We start from the raw sequence: 18,653 nt of genomic DNA, 5'->3' as shown, positions 1-18,653 counted from the left end.
GCAGTAAGCCAAACCTTAAATTATTCTTTTATTCAGTTATCGCCAGGCAGATTTTGATTAAATTCACTTGGTGGTTGCACTCACATAAACAGCTGTGAAACTCTCATCATACTGAACAGAAATTTCTTATGATCTTGATTCCCAAGACGTGGTATAGACAGTGTGGAATTTTGCAGAGCTGTGTCAAAGGCATAATTTGTCCAATGCTATAGAAATGAGGGAAGGAGGAGACAGTAAAAGATTGTCGCAGCCTTTGTGCATATTGCATATATGCTTCCCATGCACTTATGCATACAAAGGTATGGATGTATATTCTGGTCAAATTTCATAGTTGTAAAACCATGCTATTTATGTTAGCAAAAATGCCTTGGAAGGGATTGGACATGCTATTGTTCTTGCTCCTGACTCAAAGAGCGCTCAGTCTAATTTTAGAGAGAGATGAAAGATGGATGCAATAAAAAGCAGAGAGGAAGTGGTAACAGCAGTAGGACTGGCTGGTTGCAAGGGGTATTGGCATCCCAGGCAGAACACCTTGAATCACTGTTCTTATTCCATATAAACAGTGTAGTGTATTTAAGAAATAAACATTAGGAAAATATGTTAGAACTGTTGGGTTGGTGTTTTTTTTTTTTTTTTTTTGTTTTTGGTTTTTTTGTTTATAGGAAAGCCGTGATAATTTTCTATGTAGATCAGCTACTACAGATATACAAACAAATTCTAGTAGCCAGATACTTTTGTTATCTTCTTTTTTCTGGATAACGAGCATGAAATTGATGACAGCCTGTTAGGGGGGCTGAATACGGTACTGCAGGTACCTGATGTGAATGTGGGATCTTTTGTTCAAAGTGCTTTTATATTCATTTTCTGTTTGGGAAGAAGCAAAATCCGCTGTATACGTTTACAAACTTCACTGACTGACATTAGAACTTCCTTGCTTGTTGTTAGTATGCCTGTTGGTATTTTTTGTATTTGTTTGATTTTGGAAGAGCATCAGTCTTTGTACGTTTTGGAATAATAGATCTAGTTTGGTAACCGATGTAACTGTTTATCAGGCTGAGGTGTGCTGTCTGTTTCCTTTATTTTACTGTTACCACTGTTCTTTTCAATGGGACCTGAGCACCCAGGCCAGAAAGGGTGAGCAAGTTATCTCCCTCACAGTTATTCTCTTGTTAAGTGAAATATTCTAAAAAGCCCGTCTGTCTCTGTCCATCTTGTCCACTGGAATTGTGGTCATTTTCTCTGGATAAATCCATGCATCCTCCCCTTTCCTCTTTTCAGACTCTGCAGCTGTTTTCAACCAAAACTGAGAATGGCAGAAAATGTAAAACAGAACTCTTGCAAATATTTCCTATTAATATGGCATCCCAAAAGGTATAAAGCATTTCATTAAGAAACAGACCTGTGCTCCCTAAGATAAACTGAGCAACCAATATTGTTACAGCTCAGTATGGTCTCAGACAGTCATACACGTGATATAAGTTAACATAAACAGATGGCAATGTGTGAATATCATCACCTATTAGAAGAGGGAAATGAGAAAAGAGATTAAGGATGGGAGCAATTTAGCAAATCATTTCTTTTAATGAATCAAATTTATACAATAGAGACACTCTTTTTCTTCTCAGCATGTCAGGCTGTCGCACCAGTTTGAACAATTAGTCCTTCAGGATGAAAGATTTGAGCTCTGCGCTGAAGTTGTCTTGGGACTAGTCTGCTTTCGACTGAAGGTAAGGCAGCTGAGACTTCACACTTCTATCATGTTTTATAGCAATACAATCACCTGCAGTAGAATACAGTCTTTGTAGTTAATACAGTTAATTATTTTTTAAGAAAAGCAGGGAGAATTCATGTAGATCAAAGTGGATTAAAGAAAGAAGCCTTAGACATTTTTCTTAAAATTAAAATCAAACGCTTGCAAGAAATTTAAGCATAATAGAGTATGGAAATCTGTTGTCAAGGCAAACAAGTAGTCTTAGTCTACCCAGTCATACGAAATAGCTGTTGTATTCTGTGCTTGATGGACTTTGATTTAGGGGGTAGTTTTAAGATATTTCCCAAGGCATTTATTTATGATGTGTCTGTGTGTACATTAAATGCTTCTTGTCTTACTGATTTTATATGTGTGTATATTTAATAAACAATTTTATATATGTATAACATCTTTCATGGATGAAGACGAGTAATAAGCTTTTGTTGTTGTTCTTTAAAGAAAACATCAAACATTAAAAGGAGATCAGTGTCTTGTTCAGGAACTTGCTTAATAAAGGAGCTTGCAGCTAAAGCCGCTGTAAAGGCTGTGTTGTGACCCTGAATCTGAACACCAAACAATAAGAAAAATGGCAATGATGTTTTCTGTTTCACGTGTGTTTTTTTTTTAGTTTAGGTCTCCAAATGAGCTTTTGACTTTTTTGAAAGCCCAGAAACACATCTTGGCACTTCATAGGTAGTGTGATATTACCCCTTTTCTCAAATTCTTTTCCCAGTCATTCAGTTGCCCTAGTTACTACAGTTTAATAGTTTTAACGTATCTGTAACAATAAGGCAATGGTAAGTTAGGAAATGTAATAGGAAAATGGTTTCATTTGAATTTATGGTGTTTAAAAGAAAAAAAAAATCTGCTAATAAGGGATCAGGCATACTAAATAATGCGGGGTTGTTCTAATAAATGGAAATGTGAATCTGTTTTCTTTCATAATGAGAACTTTTCAAAATTGTTGAGGAATAAGTTCTGTGGCACTCACTGCTCAGTTACGAGAGGTGGTTGCAGTCTGCTCTCTGACTTGGTCAAGCAAACACCAGTTTTGCAGGTTCAGAGTCAGGTGCCAGTACTCTGTGTTTAGTTTAAAGAAACAGTTGGTCCTGGTGAAACAGAGCTTAGCCACACAGGAATTGTCATTTAGGATCAGATCAGTGGTTCATCCACATCTGGTCTCCTATCCTTGCTGCTCCATAGGAAGAAAACAGGTCCACAGGGAAACACAATTAAACAAGTGAAGGTAAATACTGGATACCTAGCTAATAAACTTTCAGGCAAGCTGTAGAACAAAGGCATGATTCTTCTGAAATCTAATGCTGAAAGAGCAGTGTTTGCATCACTTGTCTTTCCTGTACAAAACAAACAAACAAACAAAACAAAAACAACAACAAAAAAAAACCCTAAACCTAATCTATGTGTATTTTTTATATAGTTAGAGTAACGCTGAGGGACAGGAAACTTGAAGTGTGATGCTGCACAGCTGTAAAATAACAGCAATATTTTTCCTTCCTTTCTTCTTGATAAATCCTTTTTTTTTTTTTAGCTTTTTTTTTCTTTCTCCAGGCTGGAGAGAGATGCAGTAATGATCTATGACTTTCATATTATAACTGTTTCATCAAATGTCAGAGAAGGAATCCAAGTATCATGCCGAAGGGTTAATTTTTGGCCTTCTTGTCGTGTCTGTAGATGAATACAAGCCAAGCTAGTCATTTCTCCAAGGGAGTGAGAACACTGGCTTATTAAAACTGACAGACTCGATCAGAGCTGGCTTCTTTCTTCTCAAAGCTCTGGGAGATGATTTGTCACTGCTAACTTCAATTTGATGTGACAACTGAGTGTCACAGCAGCCCCTGGGTGCAGCTGTGAGAGCAGAACAGAAGAAAGATACAGAAACCTTTCTCTTTCTTCCTCTTACCCCTGCCAAGGGCATTAACATCATATTACCGCTTGTATTGCTTAAAAGTTAGCACCGGGCATTTCATATTATAAGCAAAGATCATCGTTTTAATGATGGATTACCTTCAATAAGAAAGTAGGAAATCATTGTCACCAGTGATTGTCCCATGGCAGCTGAGGGGGACGCAGTGACACGCAAAACGTTGATGTTGGTCCATCTCTTAGGTAGGAATGTTCATGATACTCTAAGAAAAGTTGTGTGAATAGCTCCTAAAAACCTAAAAAAAGTCACAAATTTCAGGCTCTCTCCCAAATTCCCTAACAGCTCATGCTAAGTCAAAACAGGGCATTGACTTGGGTTCAGTTCCAACTGTAATGTGATCCAAAAGCACACGAAGAATTCATTTATGCTTACTGCCAACGAGAAGCCATGTCTCTCTTACGCTTTTTTTTCTTTTGGAGAAGGCTAAGAAGGGCAAGTCACAGCTGTGTAGATTTGAGATAACATTTTCTAATGGAAATATTTTCAAGAACGGCTGCTTTCATGGCTGCTACAGTGAAAAAAAAACTGTACTCTTTTGCGTGCTGTAGATGAATTTGTTCTTTTGTAACTCTGATACTGCAATGGTCAGTAAGGGAACACCGGAACTCCCAGCATCTCTTGCAATTCTGTGTCACCAGCAGTGTAATGGAAAGAGCAACGGCAGCACAATAGTTAAGATATTTCTCCAAAGAGTGAAATTATAGCGCTAGAGATCAACACAGTATATCTTACATTGTTATGGCAAGCTGCCAGCAAATCTGAAGGCATCAGGCTGTTGATATAAAAAATTAGACATATGGATTCCTTTAACTTAGGTAATAAAGACTGTCAAGGATATGCAGTCAGCATTTCAACCTGCGTTGCTAAATCAGAACCAAAATCCCAAGACACTGCTGTCATTGTTTTCATTTAAAACAATTTACTGCTGTTTTGGAAAATCTGATCACATCTTTTGCTTTATTCTTAACTGTTGATGAAGATAACTAAGAAAACCATTAATTAACATCAGCTGAACCTGTAAAAGAATCGGTGCTTTTCTGTGCAGTCCTGTTTCTTTTAAGACTTGGTACTAGAAGCATACAGCTGCTCTAAAGGAAATCCTCACATTCAGTAGTTGAGTACAAGAAGAATTAAATACAACAGGAGATAAAATTCAATACTGCATGCATGCAGAGTCCCTCTGACCTTCTACAAGTTATTTAGCACCTACACCTTTGTGTCCCTGAATTCATAAGAAGAATGGTTGCTGCCAGTGGGAAGAGGGTTAGTTTACTGCATTTCTAAATTCAAGTAGAAAACATTGAAATTCTGAGGACACTTCCTATAGAACCTTAAGTGAATATTTTTTTTACAGTGCTTTCTAATAGGGCAGCCCAAGTTTTGGTTCCTTAATTTTACTTCTGTCAGGGATACATTATCTTAATTATAACTTAACTAAGAACAAGATTTTCGTCTTTATAGTCCAAAGACTCTCTAATGGCAACCATGCTAAAGTGAAGACTGGAAGATTTGTTTTATAAATGTTGATAGAGTTCATTTCAAAACTGCCTTGCATTCTTGTTTAAGTTCTTTACAGAGAGTGGCAAGATGCTGGAACAGGCTGCCCAGAGAGGCTGTGGATGCCCCGTCCCTGGCGGTGTTCAAGGCCGGGTTGGATGGGGCCCTGGGCAGCCTGGTCCAGTATTAAATGAGGAGGTTGGTGGCCCTGCATGTGGCAGAGGGGTTAAAGATTCATGATCCTTAAGGTCCCTTCCAACCCAAGCCATTCTATAACTCTGTGGTTCTATGAATTAGATCTAAGAAAATTGTAATGAAATAGATACAATAATCAATGATTTTAAATGAAGCTACCTAGCTTATGACCTTAGGTCACGAGAAGGTAGCCAGCTATTGCAAATGCCATAGAGTGAACACAGCTTCTAAACCACAGTTAATTTATAAATCTCTTTTTGGCTGAAAAATGATCTCTAGAGCCATCAACTTTTTGTATAATCCTTTGATGGCAAAGCATTTACAGATGAGAAAGTGGTTAGATGTTACTGGTGACAGGCTTGGCTGCTTAGTGGGATTTACATATTCCAGATTTCTGAAATTCATTACCTTATCTGTTGAATTACAATGATTTCAGGGCTCAAATGAACTAAATAAGGCACTTCTTAAAAGCATAAATGATGCCAAGAAGATTCATCTGGTTCCATGCCACCTGCGAGAAAAGTTTGTGCTACGCTTTGCTATTTGCTCCCGCACGGTGGAATCCACCCACGTCAAGTTTGCCTGGCAGCACATCTCACAGCTGGCGACCGAGCTCCTGAAAACATGGGAACAAAAACACCAACAGCAGTAACAGTGGTGAGGTAACAGCAGGGAGGAGGTAATTAGCTGGTTTTCTTTGTGTTGCCAAGTTTAATTTTAGGGTCAGGTGGGAAAGTCGAGTTATGAGGGGAAAAAAATCAAAAGCTGTTGCTACATAGCCCAGCTGCAGTAGCAAAATCCTTGCCAACAAGTTGTGTTCTAACCTTAGTGATTCATTCTCTGCACTGCATTTTCATCTTGCCTTTTTCCAGAAGGGGCATATCCATGGCATCATTTCTTTCCTGTTAGTTATCAAGAGCATTCATTGATCCCAGCAATGGAAACAGAGGGTTAGTATTCCCTCTATTGCTGACATTAGGCCCCCAACCCTATCTACTCCAGAGATAAAAATGTCAGGTGTTATCACCAAATAATTAGACATCATAGTGACTTCAGAAAAAAACAGGTTGTAGGAAGCTTAGTTAGGTTATAACACTGTTTGGGTCCTATTCTAAGCAGGCAAGCACAAATGTAACGAGCTGGGTCACTAACATGCTATGACACACGTGCTGCAAATGAAGTTAGAACTTCAAGACTCCTTTCATTATACAGTCAAACTGTGAGGGAGTGAATGCTCACTGTCCTTATGGCAGGTTCTCTCTGCTTAGAAGTTTCCTTCTAAGACAGTGATTTTGTCAAATCTCAGCAAATTGTTTATGCTGCTTACTGGTTTTCACTTCAATCATCCATATTGATGCTCCGTCTTCAGAGTTCTTCCAAAATCCATGTGCTACCTGATGTTCTATATTTTCAACTCAGTTATTATAAGCAGTAACTACTTGAAAATAATCTCTAAGCAATGTTGTGTGAAATAGCATTGTGATATCTTTTGATGGCTACCACTCCGCTTGTTTCATTGTTTGATAAAGAAATATTTGTCAAAATAAAACGTGTACCAGGAACAGCTGGCATGGCATGCAGATTGCTGCTGGCCACATTTTGTCTCTGTGACATCCCAAGGGAGAGTCAACTGGACACGAGGAAAAATTACTTTGCTGTGATGGTGGTCAAATACTGGAAAAGGCTTCCTAGAGAGGTGGCTGATGCCCTGTGCCTGTCAGTGTTCAGTGGCATTTGCACAGTGCCCCCAGTAACATGCTTTAATTTTTGGTGTCCCCTTAAGTGATCAGACTGTTGGCCTATTACATGATCTCTGAAAGTCCCTTCCACCTGACCTATTCTAATTCTAATACTCACAAAACTGCATTTCCTTACGACCAGCACAATACAGAAATCTGAATTTCACAGTTCTATTTTTTTTTTCTTCTGAAATCTGGGTATGACTTGAAGCTGCAGTCAATGAAGGCTTTTTTAGCAATCAGTCTCCCACTGCCTCTTCCCCCCGTGTGCTTTGCAGAACATTACTGTTAAGTCGTGTTAAGAACATTGATGTTAAGTCATCTCAGAAAAAAAAAAAATCTGGGCTATGTAATCAACTCAAGAACAAAATTGTTAAAAAGAATGTTTTTGAAAGAAGGACCTTTCTGCTGTTTCTGTTCTGTAGCTTTGCAACATATTTGTAAGTGAAATGACTTCTGGTGGGGGAAACACTGTATTTATGAATAGTTAATATGTGAACCTTTATCTCTGCGCCTTGTGTTCAAAAGCTAATGCATTCTGTTCTGATTGATGCTGTTAAAAATAATTACAAAATCTCAGCAAAACAATTTAGTAGAATACTCACCTCTCAAAGGATGCAGTGCAGCTACTGGAGAAGAAGGGTAAAACATAACTTTTCAGTAACCATGTAGATTCTTTAACAAAAAAAAAAAAAAAAAAAAAGAGTGGAAGGCTACAACACTGACACTCTTCATCATGGCAGATTATGTTTTATTACTGATGGTGAGATACTGAAAATATGTAGTTATGGAAGGTGTTGCTAATATGCTTAACATGAGGGGTAGTGGCCGTAAGTTGCCCAGGGAGGCGGTGGAGTCCTTGGAGTGTTCAGTAAATGAGTGGATGTGGCACTGAGAGACATGGTCAGTGGGCATGGTGGGATGGGCTGATGGTCGGACTGGATGATCTTAGGGGTCTTTTCCAACCTCAATGATTCCGTGATTCTATGTGAAACCCTACCCCAGACTGCACTGAAATTGGTATGTCTAGTTTCCTCTCACTTCTATGTGTCAGATTATGCCAGTGGTTGGTTGTCACTGTTGTCACTGTGTCTGTCACATAAGCACGGGGTGGTGGTATGTAAGTGACATCTGTGGAGATCCTGTAACCCAACGTCATCTCACGTTTGGTGCTTTTTTGTGAGCTGTGCAGTTCCTTTAAATCTCTGTCCGAAGTCTGTCAAACTGACATGTTGGTTTTGTGAGCAGCACTAATAAATGAAAAGAAAACCACAGCTGTTGTCTGTCTCTGCTGTTAAGCCCAACCTTTCCCATTTTGCCCAGATCCACAGTAAGGGGTACCATCTCCTCAGATCACTCTGGCATTCCAACTTTCACCACCAATGATTTTTAACTTGTTCTCTCAACCAACTACGGGGCATCCAGGAGCTCCTGCGGGACGTTTCCTTTTTAGCAGTGCCCTTCTGAAGAGCTCGCTGTCACACCACAGCACAGCCCAGCACAGCCCAACCGGCACCAGCCGCCACAGCGCCGCGGAAGGCGTTACCGCGAGGCGCGCAGCCCGCGCCCATTGGTGGGCGCCCGCCGCAACCGCAGCCAATAGGGAGCGGGAAGGCCCCCGCGCCCGCCTCCTGGCCGCGCTAAGCTCGAGCTGATGACGTCGGCGCAGCGAACCTTCCCCCTTCCCCCCTGCCCTTCCTTCCGATTGGTTGCGTCTGCCACAACGCTGCTATCCGATTGGTAGGGCGGGACGTGGGGGGCGGGGCCTGAGGCAGAGCGCGCGCGCGGGATCTACAGGGGCGGCTGTGGGCTGCCGTGGTCGGTGGGTGCTCGTGTTGGGGGCTGGGTGCGCGGATGTATCGCGGCGCGCTGTGCTCCGCCCGCTGGAGCGCTTGGTGACCGTTACGCCTCCTCACCTCAGGAGTGAGGAGCACGTTTCGGGGCGTTCCTTCGGCCAGGGATGGAGAAGAGAGCCCTGGCTGGGCGGGCTTGGCCTGCTGGGAGCGGTGCCGGTGAGGGACTGCCCCTGCCCTGGGTTGCGGGCTGGACGGGTCCTGGAGCCTGCCCGGAGCGGGGCGGCACGGCGCGGCACGGCACGGCACGGCACGGCACGGTGGCTGGCGTGCAGCCTGCTGGAGTGGTGCCCGCGGGCGGTCCGGCGCGTGTGTTGGCTCCCGTCGTGTGTTGGTTTCCCTAAACAGCCCTACGAAGTTGGGCTAAAAACCACATCGCGTTATGCTCCCTGTCGTGCTTCGATGATGCAATCGCTGGGCAAAGTGTTTTTTTTTTTGTTTTTTTTTAAGTAAAAAGTGGAACGTCTCCCTATACCCAGCGTTTCTTGGCAGTATTCTGCACGCTTTGTTACTAATCTCTATTCGTGTGCTGCTTCTACCAGTGTGAACCTGTGCTTGTATCTGCAGCTGGGCGCAGAGACTTGTGTTCTGTTTGCTGAGAGAGATAACATACCGACCTCCACCTTAACAGTTTTTGTTTTCTTTTCTCATTGGAAAAGCCCCGTGCACGTCGAGATGAACAGACAGAAGTTAGGATTTGATGTATTTCAGCCACGTTGAGGAAGTGCTTTGTGGACAGATCAGAATATGAGAATTGCCTATCAGAACAGTGTAAACCCTGCAGAAGCAGCAGTAGACTTCTCTAATTTTGCTTTTGCTTCTTCATAAACTACTGAGTCCTGACCTTATCAGAGATATTTCTGCATGTAACCACAGAGACTGCTGTGAAATCACGTCAAAAACATGGTCTGATCTTTTCAAAGCTAGTAAAATGCCCTTTCTGAGCCAAGGGTCATCTTTCTTATTTTTTGAACTTAACAGCAGCAGAAGGAATTTAAATTCTAAAATATAAAATTGAAAAGTGAACATTGCTGTAAGCAGACAAGGCCTTTGTTTCTCAAAAATATAAAGCTGAGGGGAGGTTAGTACGTTCTAAATGGAATAAGAGTTATGAACATTTGCTACAAATCTATTTAATCAAGCCTATTCATTGCAGTTTTTCCTCCCCTCACCGTTTGCATATAGTTTTACTCAATAACTTTGTTGTTTCCGTTTTATTGCCATCACTGTCATCTTTTTAACAATGACCTGTACTCAGACCTTCTCTGTGCTGTGCACTATCTTGTCAAATAGGAGCAAAAACATTGCTGATTTCATTTAACAAGGTCAGTTTTTGCTTGGCCATCTGTTAGCATTCTTTGCAGTCTACTTACTTCCCCAGGAGACTACAGGTTAGAAGCAAACTTTTCCTCTCTTTTTTCTTTCTTTTTTTTTTTTTTTAATTCTTCTTTTCTTTCTTTGAACGAGGAAGAAAAGGAGCACCTCAGTGTAAGTGGCTTTTCCTACAGTGCTGCTTCCTTTTTGTAAAGTGTCCATTCTGGCTAAGCAACTTACAAGTTCTGCTGCACTCAGCTGAAAATAATGTGTGTTTTCATTTATTTGCAATTCAAAAAGGGGCAAGCAGCCAAGTAAGCAGCTGTGAAACATTTTTTGTAACAACAGGTATTTTTATGTATGTTTCAGTGTCAGTGATGGAGGCCCCGATGCATGGCACCGTGCACCTGAGCGACTGGCAGAAAAGTTACTTTGCTATTGCCTCTGGCACCTGCACACCCGGACAGAAGGCTGATGAGTACCGTGCCAAAATTCTGCGTATTCAGTATGCATGGGCAAACTCTGAGATCTCTCAGGTCTGTGCTGCCAACCTCTTTAAAAAATACGCAGAGAAATACTCTGCAATTATTGACTCTGACAACATAGAGACTGGCTTGAATAACTATGCTGAAAACATTTTGACTTTGGCAAAGTGTCAGCAAAATGACAGTGACAAGTGGCAATCTGCCTTGACAACAGAGAATGTATTTGGTTTGAAGTGTGTGCAAGAGAGGATGCAGGCTGGCAAAAATGTCCAGAGCTCTCAGATGGCACCAGCAGATGCCCTTGTACTAGCTGATAAAGGGGTCAGTGCCTCCGCTGCTCCTGGCCTTCCCAGGCTCAGTGTTTTCAGCAGCACCAGTGAGAGCGAACGCTATGCTAGCTCATCAAAATGTACAGGTCGGGGTCCACATCTCCTTGAGCATCCCTTGTCTTCGAAGTCTCTCCAAAGCAGTGTGCCTCCTGTGACCAAAACTTCGGATATACTTTCTGTGTCTTCTGCCTCCTTAAGCGAACAGATTCATACGGGGTTCCAGGCAGCACCGCTGTTTGGAAATAAAGAAATGACAAGTGGTGCTTCTCTGAAAATTCCAGGTAACTGTAGTGATGGACAGAATTTGTCTCTTCCCAATCAGTCAGCTGTACAAGCATGGTCAGGGAAAAGAAAAGCATTTTATGGCTTGACTGATAAAGGCAGCACTTCCACCTCTAGCCTTACTCCATGCCAGGCTTCCAGTACTATGGAAGCCAACAGTTTTTCTGGGAATAGAAACGGAAGTGAAGAGAGTGGTGCTCCTGGTTTTAGAACTGCCAAAGAACAGCTGTGGGTGGATCAGCAAAAGAAACCTCAAAGCCTACAACAGCGTGCGCCAGTCTCAACATACGGAGGTATAAAAAAGTCACTGGGTGCTGGTAGATCTCGGGGTCCATTTAGCAAGTTTGTTCCTCCAGTCCCAAAACAGGATGGAAATGAAAACGGAGGAGTGCAGTGTAAGCCTCATGCCAGAGGGCCAACGGATCCTTTACTTCCTGTAGATGAACGATTGAAAAGTATAGAACCAAAAATGGTGGAACTCATTATGCATGAGATCATGGACCACGGGCCTCCTGTGAACTGGGATGACATTGCTGGAGTTGAATTTGCTAAAGCCACCATAAAAGAAATTGTAGTCTGGCCTATGCTGAGGCCAGACATCTTTACTGGGTTACGTGGTCCTCCTAAAGGAATTCTTCTCTTTGGCCCCCCTGGAACTGGGAAGACTCTCATAGGCAAGTGCATTGCTTGCCAGTCTGGAGCGACTTTTTTTAGCATCAGTGCCTCTTCTCTGACTTCCAAATGGGTAGGCGAGGGGGAAAAGATGGTCCGTGCACTGTTTGCTGTGGCACGATGTCAACAGCCAGCAGTGATTTTCATTGATGAAATTGATTCTCTGTTGTCTCAGCGTGGGGATGGGGAGCATGAGTCTTCAAGGAGAATAAAAACTGAGTTTCTGGTCCAGTTAGATGGGGCAACAACCTCCTCTGAAGATCGTATTCTGGTGGTTGGTGCAACAAATCGGCCCCAGGAAATCGATGAGGCTGCCCGAAGGAGGCTTGTGAAGAGACTCTACATTCCTCTTCCAGAAGCTTCAGCTAGGAGGCAGATTGTTACTCGTCTGATGTCAAAGGAGCACAGCTGTCTCAGTGAAGAGGAAATTGAGCTTATAGTTAAGCAATCAGATGGGTTTTCTGGGGCAGACATGACACAGCTGTGTCGTGAAGCTTCTCTGGGCCCTATCCGCAGTCTTCAGTCCATGGATATCACAACCATCATGCCAGAGCAAGTACGACCCATTGCTTTTGTTGACTTTGAGAGTGCCTTTGGAACCGTGCGGCCTAGCGTGTCCTCGAAGGACCTGGAGCTGTATGAAACCTGGAACCGGACATTTGGCTGTGGCAGATAGTCGCATTGCAACTTTTGCAGAAACAGTTCTTTAGCACTGTTATGTATTAAACCTGTGATCGTTTTGTGTATCTACGCTGCTTTTTGTTTTTATCGGTCTTTGTAATAAACCCTCTAAATTTACGCAGCCAGATGTCCAGGTGCTGGCCTGAGGTGTAGCTAACTGAAAAAACTGAGGAATTACAGAGAGCTGCTGTGAAAGATGGATGGATGAGTTTCACTGATGTTAAGGGGAAGATGACAGAACTTTCTCTATAATTGAAGGGAATATAGGGCTACTGGGGGGTGCAGTCTTGCACAGCCAGCTGTGCTCTATCAGTAATACAAGCCTGACGTTACCCAGGTAATGATAGCAGAACTAAATAATTTGGTAGGGGTGTAGCAAAGCTGGAGCTGATGGGGAAAGTAACTAGGGGGCACACTGAGTTGGAAGGAGACAGTGCAGGAAGGAAAGAACCATGGTGGATGAGGGAAGAAACTCATGGAAAAATAGAAGGGGAGAGGAAAGAGAACAGTGTCAAGTAAATAGTGATGTTGTTTGACTGAGTCCTGCCTGCATCACTGTAGCCTATTCCCAGGTTGTTATTAAACTCTCTTTCTGATTGATTTTCCATTTGACTTTGTTTTCTGTTCTGTGTCTGTGTGCATGCCATGCCTCATCAGGAGGGCATCAACAACTGTAGTAAAGGCCAAGGGTCAGAGGGGAGTGTAGGCTCTCAGGCCAACCATGGACTTGCCATATTGTGTGGGGGTGGGGTGATGTGATCCTTGTGTCTGTGCAAACTTCTCTAGAAAAAATTACTAGCAATATTCAGGCTGGACTGCAAGCGGGAGGAAAGTAGCATCTGGAATGAGCCAAAGTATGGCCTGTTGGCAGGGAAGATGCCTCCATCCCTGCAAGCATTCAAGGCCAGGCTGGATGTGGCTCTGGGCAGCCTGGTCTAATGGTTGGTGACCCTGCACATAGCAGGGGGTTGAAACTAGATGAACATTATGATCCTTTTCAACCTAGGCTATTCTATGATTCTATGAAGAGGGGGCTCAGAGTTTTGCTACAACTATTGCATGAACTTAGATCCCATGGCAGTGCTTGAAGGACCTGTGAACATGGTGTTCTTGTGAAGTGAGAGGGTGAGGAGGCCTGGGTATAATGCTGGTGAGCTTCAATCTTGTTCATGTGGAGACAAGAAATGAAATAGGGCTGTCTGTAGTGTTGAGTTTATGTTATTAGATAGGAAGAAGAAATGCTGTGTCCCAAAGTCAACTACGTAAAATGTTTTCTAATAACTGGTAAAATTACTAACTAGGTTCTATTTTGTATTCTTACCTAAGGGCTTGAAGAAAGGCTCTGCCATTTTGTTCAAATAATCCATCCTTGCACACTGGCTGTATAGAGTTGAACTGAAAATACATGAAATGCTTTCGTTTTTGTAGGGCTGACGACAGTGGTATCTGGGGTTTATTTTCACTTTCTCTAAAGCACTTTTCCTTCTATTGAGAAAAAGCTGAACTTAAAAGCTAGTCATAAGATGTTTCTAAAGTGGGATAAGTTATTGATGCTGTTTAGCTAACATTTTTTAAAGCCATTTGGGAACTGCAGAAAGCTATGAGACTAGTAAAGCTTAATTTTGGAATAATTTGGAAGGTTTAGCATTTCTTTTTGTTTAATCACAATAAGCCCTAACAGTCAGTTCTAGTTTGTGTCTTCAGAAGCATGGGCTGTGTTAGGGATTGTTTTGCAGAGACATAAAAATTCAGGTATGAATTTATCTTAATTTTTGAAATAGTGGAAGTAGAAGGATTTGGTTATAAAAATAAACAATTTGTGTCACTCTAGGCTCTGACAGCTCATGTTGGGAAGCTGTTTTAGGGAATATGTCTGCTGTCTCCAAAGATCTTAAACTTCAGTGAAAATATGTTCTTCAAAATGTGAGTGAAAACCCAGGAGAATTTTAACTGTTCTAGTAAAACTCAAGAGTTGTTCAAGAGTAATAAAAACTTCATCATCTTAAGTATTTGCCATCTTTATGCTGAAAACTTCATTTTTAATAGAGGGCTCTACTGGAAAGACCAGTGAGAACGCGTGTGATGATAGATACTAAAGTGCCTCCTAAGATGGCAAGGACTGGGAAAGAAATGCTGCGCTGCTGCATTTATTTTCTGCAAAAGAGAACTTGTGAAAGAGAGAAAAGATGGAACGACAGCACTAGATAGCAGCAGTCGTCTTCCAGCTACTTACGCTGTTTATTACTTTGTAGTCTTGAACGACACGAACATGCTTTGTTCATGTCATGACCATGAAGTTCATGAAGAAGAAAGGAAACTTTCTTTTTTCTTCTTTTCTTTGTACTGATGCAACTATACGACAATCTCTTCAGCCATCTAGCAATATTCAGGCTTTGCTGCAGGATTCAAGTCAGCAGGACTTCCGATATTAGCCCAATATGTATTTCATAACCCACTATAACAGTGCCACCCAAAATTTGATTCCCTTGTAGCATAATTTCAGAAAAATAGAGAAAATTGCACAAAAGTAGGGCATGATTGCAATTTAAGGGAAATGGTGCAGATAAATCCACTTTAATGGACCTGTTTATTGTATGCAGAAACTTATGTACTTCATTATTTATTCTTTTTGGCTGGCTGAACTTAGAAATGCAGCACTCTCCTTTGGTTTTGTGGTTCAGCAACATTTGTTGCACAATCTCTTAGTTTCTCTTAAATAAAGGTAAATAATTTTAGTCCTGGAAAGGTGAGCTCTTTTTAATAATCATTGCGATCCACACTCTTTTCACTCTGTCAGTGCATCTTGTATTTGAGTTAGCTAAATTGTCTTGGAGCATTTTGAAATCTGTAGATGAATGTTCATTTATAGAAAACTGTGCCAATGCAAGTAGGGAAAAAGCTGATGAAGCAGTAATGATTGTCATTTACTAATGGCACGTGAATGAAAAACAGACTGGCCTCTAAGAGTGTTGGTAAGATTGTCCAATTGAAACAATGCAATTTTTGTTTTTCTATTAGAAATTACTTCTCCCAAACCACCATGTAATTGGAAAAAAAAAAGACACAAAACAAACATCAGCAACAAAAGCACCAAATGAACAAGCGAAAAGAAGAGCTTCCTATAAAAGTTATAATTTTGTTGGAAATAGCAGACTGGTCATAGTGAGCACTTGTGTTTACTAAGAAGATGCTGAGAACTACAGTTACACAAAGAATGCTTGCACTTGTCTTCAAGCTCATTAGCACACTTTCCTTTTATATTTAAGTGATAGCTATCTCAGGTTTGGGACACTTTTGAAAGAAGTCTTAGGAGCAGTTCCTGTAACTAAAGAGATACTGGTGGGTTAGCTTTGCTAACAGCTACATGACCACACATCTGCTTGCTTGTTCCCCTGCCTATGGGATAGAGCAGAAAAGAGAGGTAGTGGGTTCAGATAATGACAGATGGCTTATCAGTTAGTGTTGTGAGCAAAACAGATTAAATCTAGGGCAAATTAATTTGTTGTCAGAAGAGATTTGGGTAGTGAAAAACAAAGGCAAACATTCTAACAACCGCTTTCTTCCCTGCTGCTTTAAACTCCACTTCCACTCTTCTCTCCAGGTGGTGCAGTGGAGATGTTGTGGTCAGCACACAGAGGTTCCTCTCTGAAGCGCCTTCCCTCTTATGCTTTCCCTCTGCTCTAGCATGGGCTCCCAACATGCCAGTTTTTTTCAGGGATATCTGATATCTACTCCAGCATGGGCTCTGTATGGTCAACGGTATTGCTTTGCAGTCGAGCAAATATCTGCATCTCTTCCTTTCTCTTTAAGCTTTGCATTCTTTTTGCTGTTTCTCACTCTTTTCATTTCTTCCTCCTAGTGCTCTCTTTGGCTAGTTTCCCCCTGTCCTGTTCCTTAAATATGTTTTCCCAGAAACACCATACGTGTAGCTGATGAGCTCAGCTGTGTTCTATAGAGAGTTCACTGTGATGACAACTGGAGCCAGCTGTGTCTGGCACTGGGCAAGCCCTGACCTCTTCACATGGGAGGCCACCTGTACCTCCCCACCCACTACCTGCACCCATATAGATGCCTTCAGGGGAACAACTCACATAATTACAGTGCTCAGTGAAGATGCTGATGATACGAAATTTTCAAGGCATAGATTTCTTCACTTGTTGATATTTCATTGCCATTCTTTATCTTAACTGCAGCAAAGCAACCGTACAGTGCTGTAGCTATAAGCTAAAGTTGTACTGATTAACAGTATTACCTACTTTAGTCCCATTAAGTCAGAAAGTTCATATGAAGAGCCAAAATCGTGTTATTATAAAATTACAAGTCTGGCAAGCACTCATAGAGATCACAAAATTCTGATTTCACATAGAATTCATGTGAATTAGTTTTTGAGATTCCTGCTGCTTGTTTTGCCCTTATCCAGCAATTGTAAAACTATTTGTCTCTTCTTGGACGTAAGCCAACTTTACTTTGAATGCATGTGATCATGTGATGATATCTGCTCTATGTACAGCATTTGCTGCTATGCAAACACGATTTGGTAAATACTTAATATTCATTATTGGTAAAACAGTTTTCTTGTCCTGATTCTTCTCTAGCATGATTGAAGGAAGGCAAGATTCTTCCCTAATGCCTCATCTCTGTTAGTATAACATATACTTTTTCTGCTTTATCCTATTCTTATTACTCATTGACGTGGGGAAAGCTCTACTCATCACCTTCTTAGCCAGTACTGTAGATATCTGCTGTCACTTGAGATTATTATACTATCTGGACCACACACATCTTCTACATCTTTCTAAAGATGTCCCGTATGTTAGAATTCTGATTGCTTCTGCAGGTTCATCTTTCTCTCGCATTGATTTAATTCAACTAGGACAGTGCTCATCAATGACCAGGGTTGGAACTAGTGTAGAGCAGAAGGTCTGAACATGGGTGACAGGTGAAATATTCATTGGAGTATGATGCTTGTTTTTTCTCTTCATGTTATAGGTTATCTTCAGAAAATTGTTCAGAAATTGTTACATTTCCTCATTTTTTCCAGCTTGCTGCCAACAACAAAGTTACGCAGTCTTTTCTATCACTGAAGTTGTTAAGGAAAACAGTGACACTGATGCAGGAAGGACCTGTGTGAAATTTCTGATGGTCTTTCAGTTCGGCTTTAACTGCACTTTGAAAACAGTTTTACAATTAACCGTACACTGCTATTGCAATAATTTAATAATTTCTATTGTAAGAGTCACAGAAGATACTTGTAAGACTCATGGAAGGTAATTAATTCCCATGTTGCCAAGGCAAACTACCTGCTCAAGAGGGCTATTAAATTGTTTCCTTCTGGTGAAAATTTCAGCAGCAAGCAAAAGGCAATGTTTTCCAGAAGGCAAGGCTTGAGGAAAGTGAATATCAGCCGCAGACATATTGAAGAAGAGACTGAATGTGCTTTTTGGGTGGAAGAGGGATGATGCAGTACTTCCTCATGGTAAGTTACTGTGGGAAAGGGGAATGATTGCCATTTCTCCATTTGGGCATGACTGGTGTCATTAGCTGGGTGGGAGTCAGAATATAGTCCATCATGACTGGGAGTAAGAGGGGCATGTGGTCTTAAATTCTCTACAACAACAAAAGCCTATGTTCAGACCAGAGCACAGCTTTATTTCAGGTAAATTAGCTTGTGGACTTCATGATTAATGTGGCATTTTTTATCTAGTAACCATTTCAACTTATGACTGCTTACGCTTGCAAATCTGATATAGTCAAAATTTCTTATAAGAGTTTTCATGCAGCAGCTTCTGCTAATGTACTTAACACCCTGAAGAAGGAGAACTTTGGCCTTCATTATTATGTCAGCTGTGGATTCTTTTTTTTCTAATACAAAAATAAGAGATGTGAGATTGACATAGGGAGTTTGAATGCT

At 41.4% G+C, this 18,653-nt stretch overlaps 2 protein-coding genes across 6 annotated transcripts in view; both read left to right on the top strand.

The window, feature by feature from the left end:
* DDC (dopa decarboxylase) overlaps positions 1 to 7,839 on the top strand; it is a 67,009-nt gene extending 59,170 nt beyond the window's left edge. For all 4 annotated transcript variants that reach the window (XM_085220498.1, XM_085220497.1, XM_085220496.1 and 1 more), the window contains 2 exons: positions 1,626 to 1,727; positions 5,824 to 7,839. In XM_085220498.1, coding sequence (XP_085076624.1) covers positions 1,626 to 1,727; positions 5,824 to 6,039 — 318 coding nt within the window. In that variant the 3' untranslated portion in view covers positions 6,040 to 7,839. The remainder of the gene's footprint in view (positions 1 to 1,625; positions 1,728 to 5,823) is intronic.
* A 1,014-nt stretch (positions 7,840 to 8,853) lies between these two features.
* On the top strand, positions 8,854 to 13,342 carry FIGNL1 (fidgetin like 1). Of its 2 annotated transcripts, none has more exons than XM_085220495.1 (2): positions 8,854 to 8,948; positions 10,663 to 13,342. In XM_085220495.1, exon 2 carries the CDS (start codon positions 10,671 to 10,673, stop codon positions 12,735 to 12,737), a length of 2,067 nt encoding a protein of 688 aa, XP_085076621.1. In that variant the 5' UTR covers positions 8,854 to 8,948; positions 10,663 to 10,670; the 3' UTR covers positions 12,738 to 13,342. The 2 variants fall into 2 exon arrangements, with proteins under 2 accessions (XP_085076621.1, XP_010706850.2); XM_010708548.4 differs by lacking the exon at positions 8,854 to 8,948 and adding an exon at positions 8,961 to 9,138.
* The last annotated feature ends 5,311 nt before the right edge of the window (positions 13,343 to 18,653 follow it).

The sequence above is a fragment of the Meleagris gallopavo genome, chromosome 3 (genome assembly GCF_905368555.1).
Source record: "Meleagris gallopavo chromosome 3, MGAL_WU_HG_1.1, whole genome shotgun sequence".
NCBI lineage: Eukaryota > Metazoa > Chordata > Aves > Galliformes > Phasianidae > Meleagris > Meleagris gallopavo.
This window is presented reverse-complemented; position numbering and strand designations above follow the sequence as displayed.

Bases quoted from the DNA above. Each gene is read 5' to 3' on its own strand.
- FIGNL1 (XM_010708548.4), top strand. From the start codon at position 9,087: ATGGAGAAGAGAGCCCTGGCTGGGCGGGCTTGGCCTGCTGGGAGCGGT. The intron at 9,139-10,662 runs GTGAGGGACTGC...TGTATGTTTCAG, and splicing joins GCCTGCTGGGAGCGGTGCCG to TGTCAGTGATGGAGGCCCCG.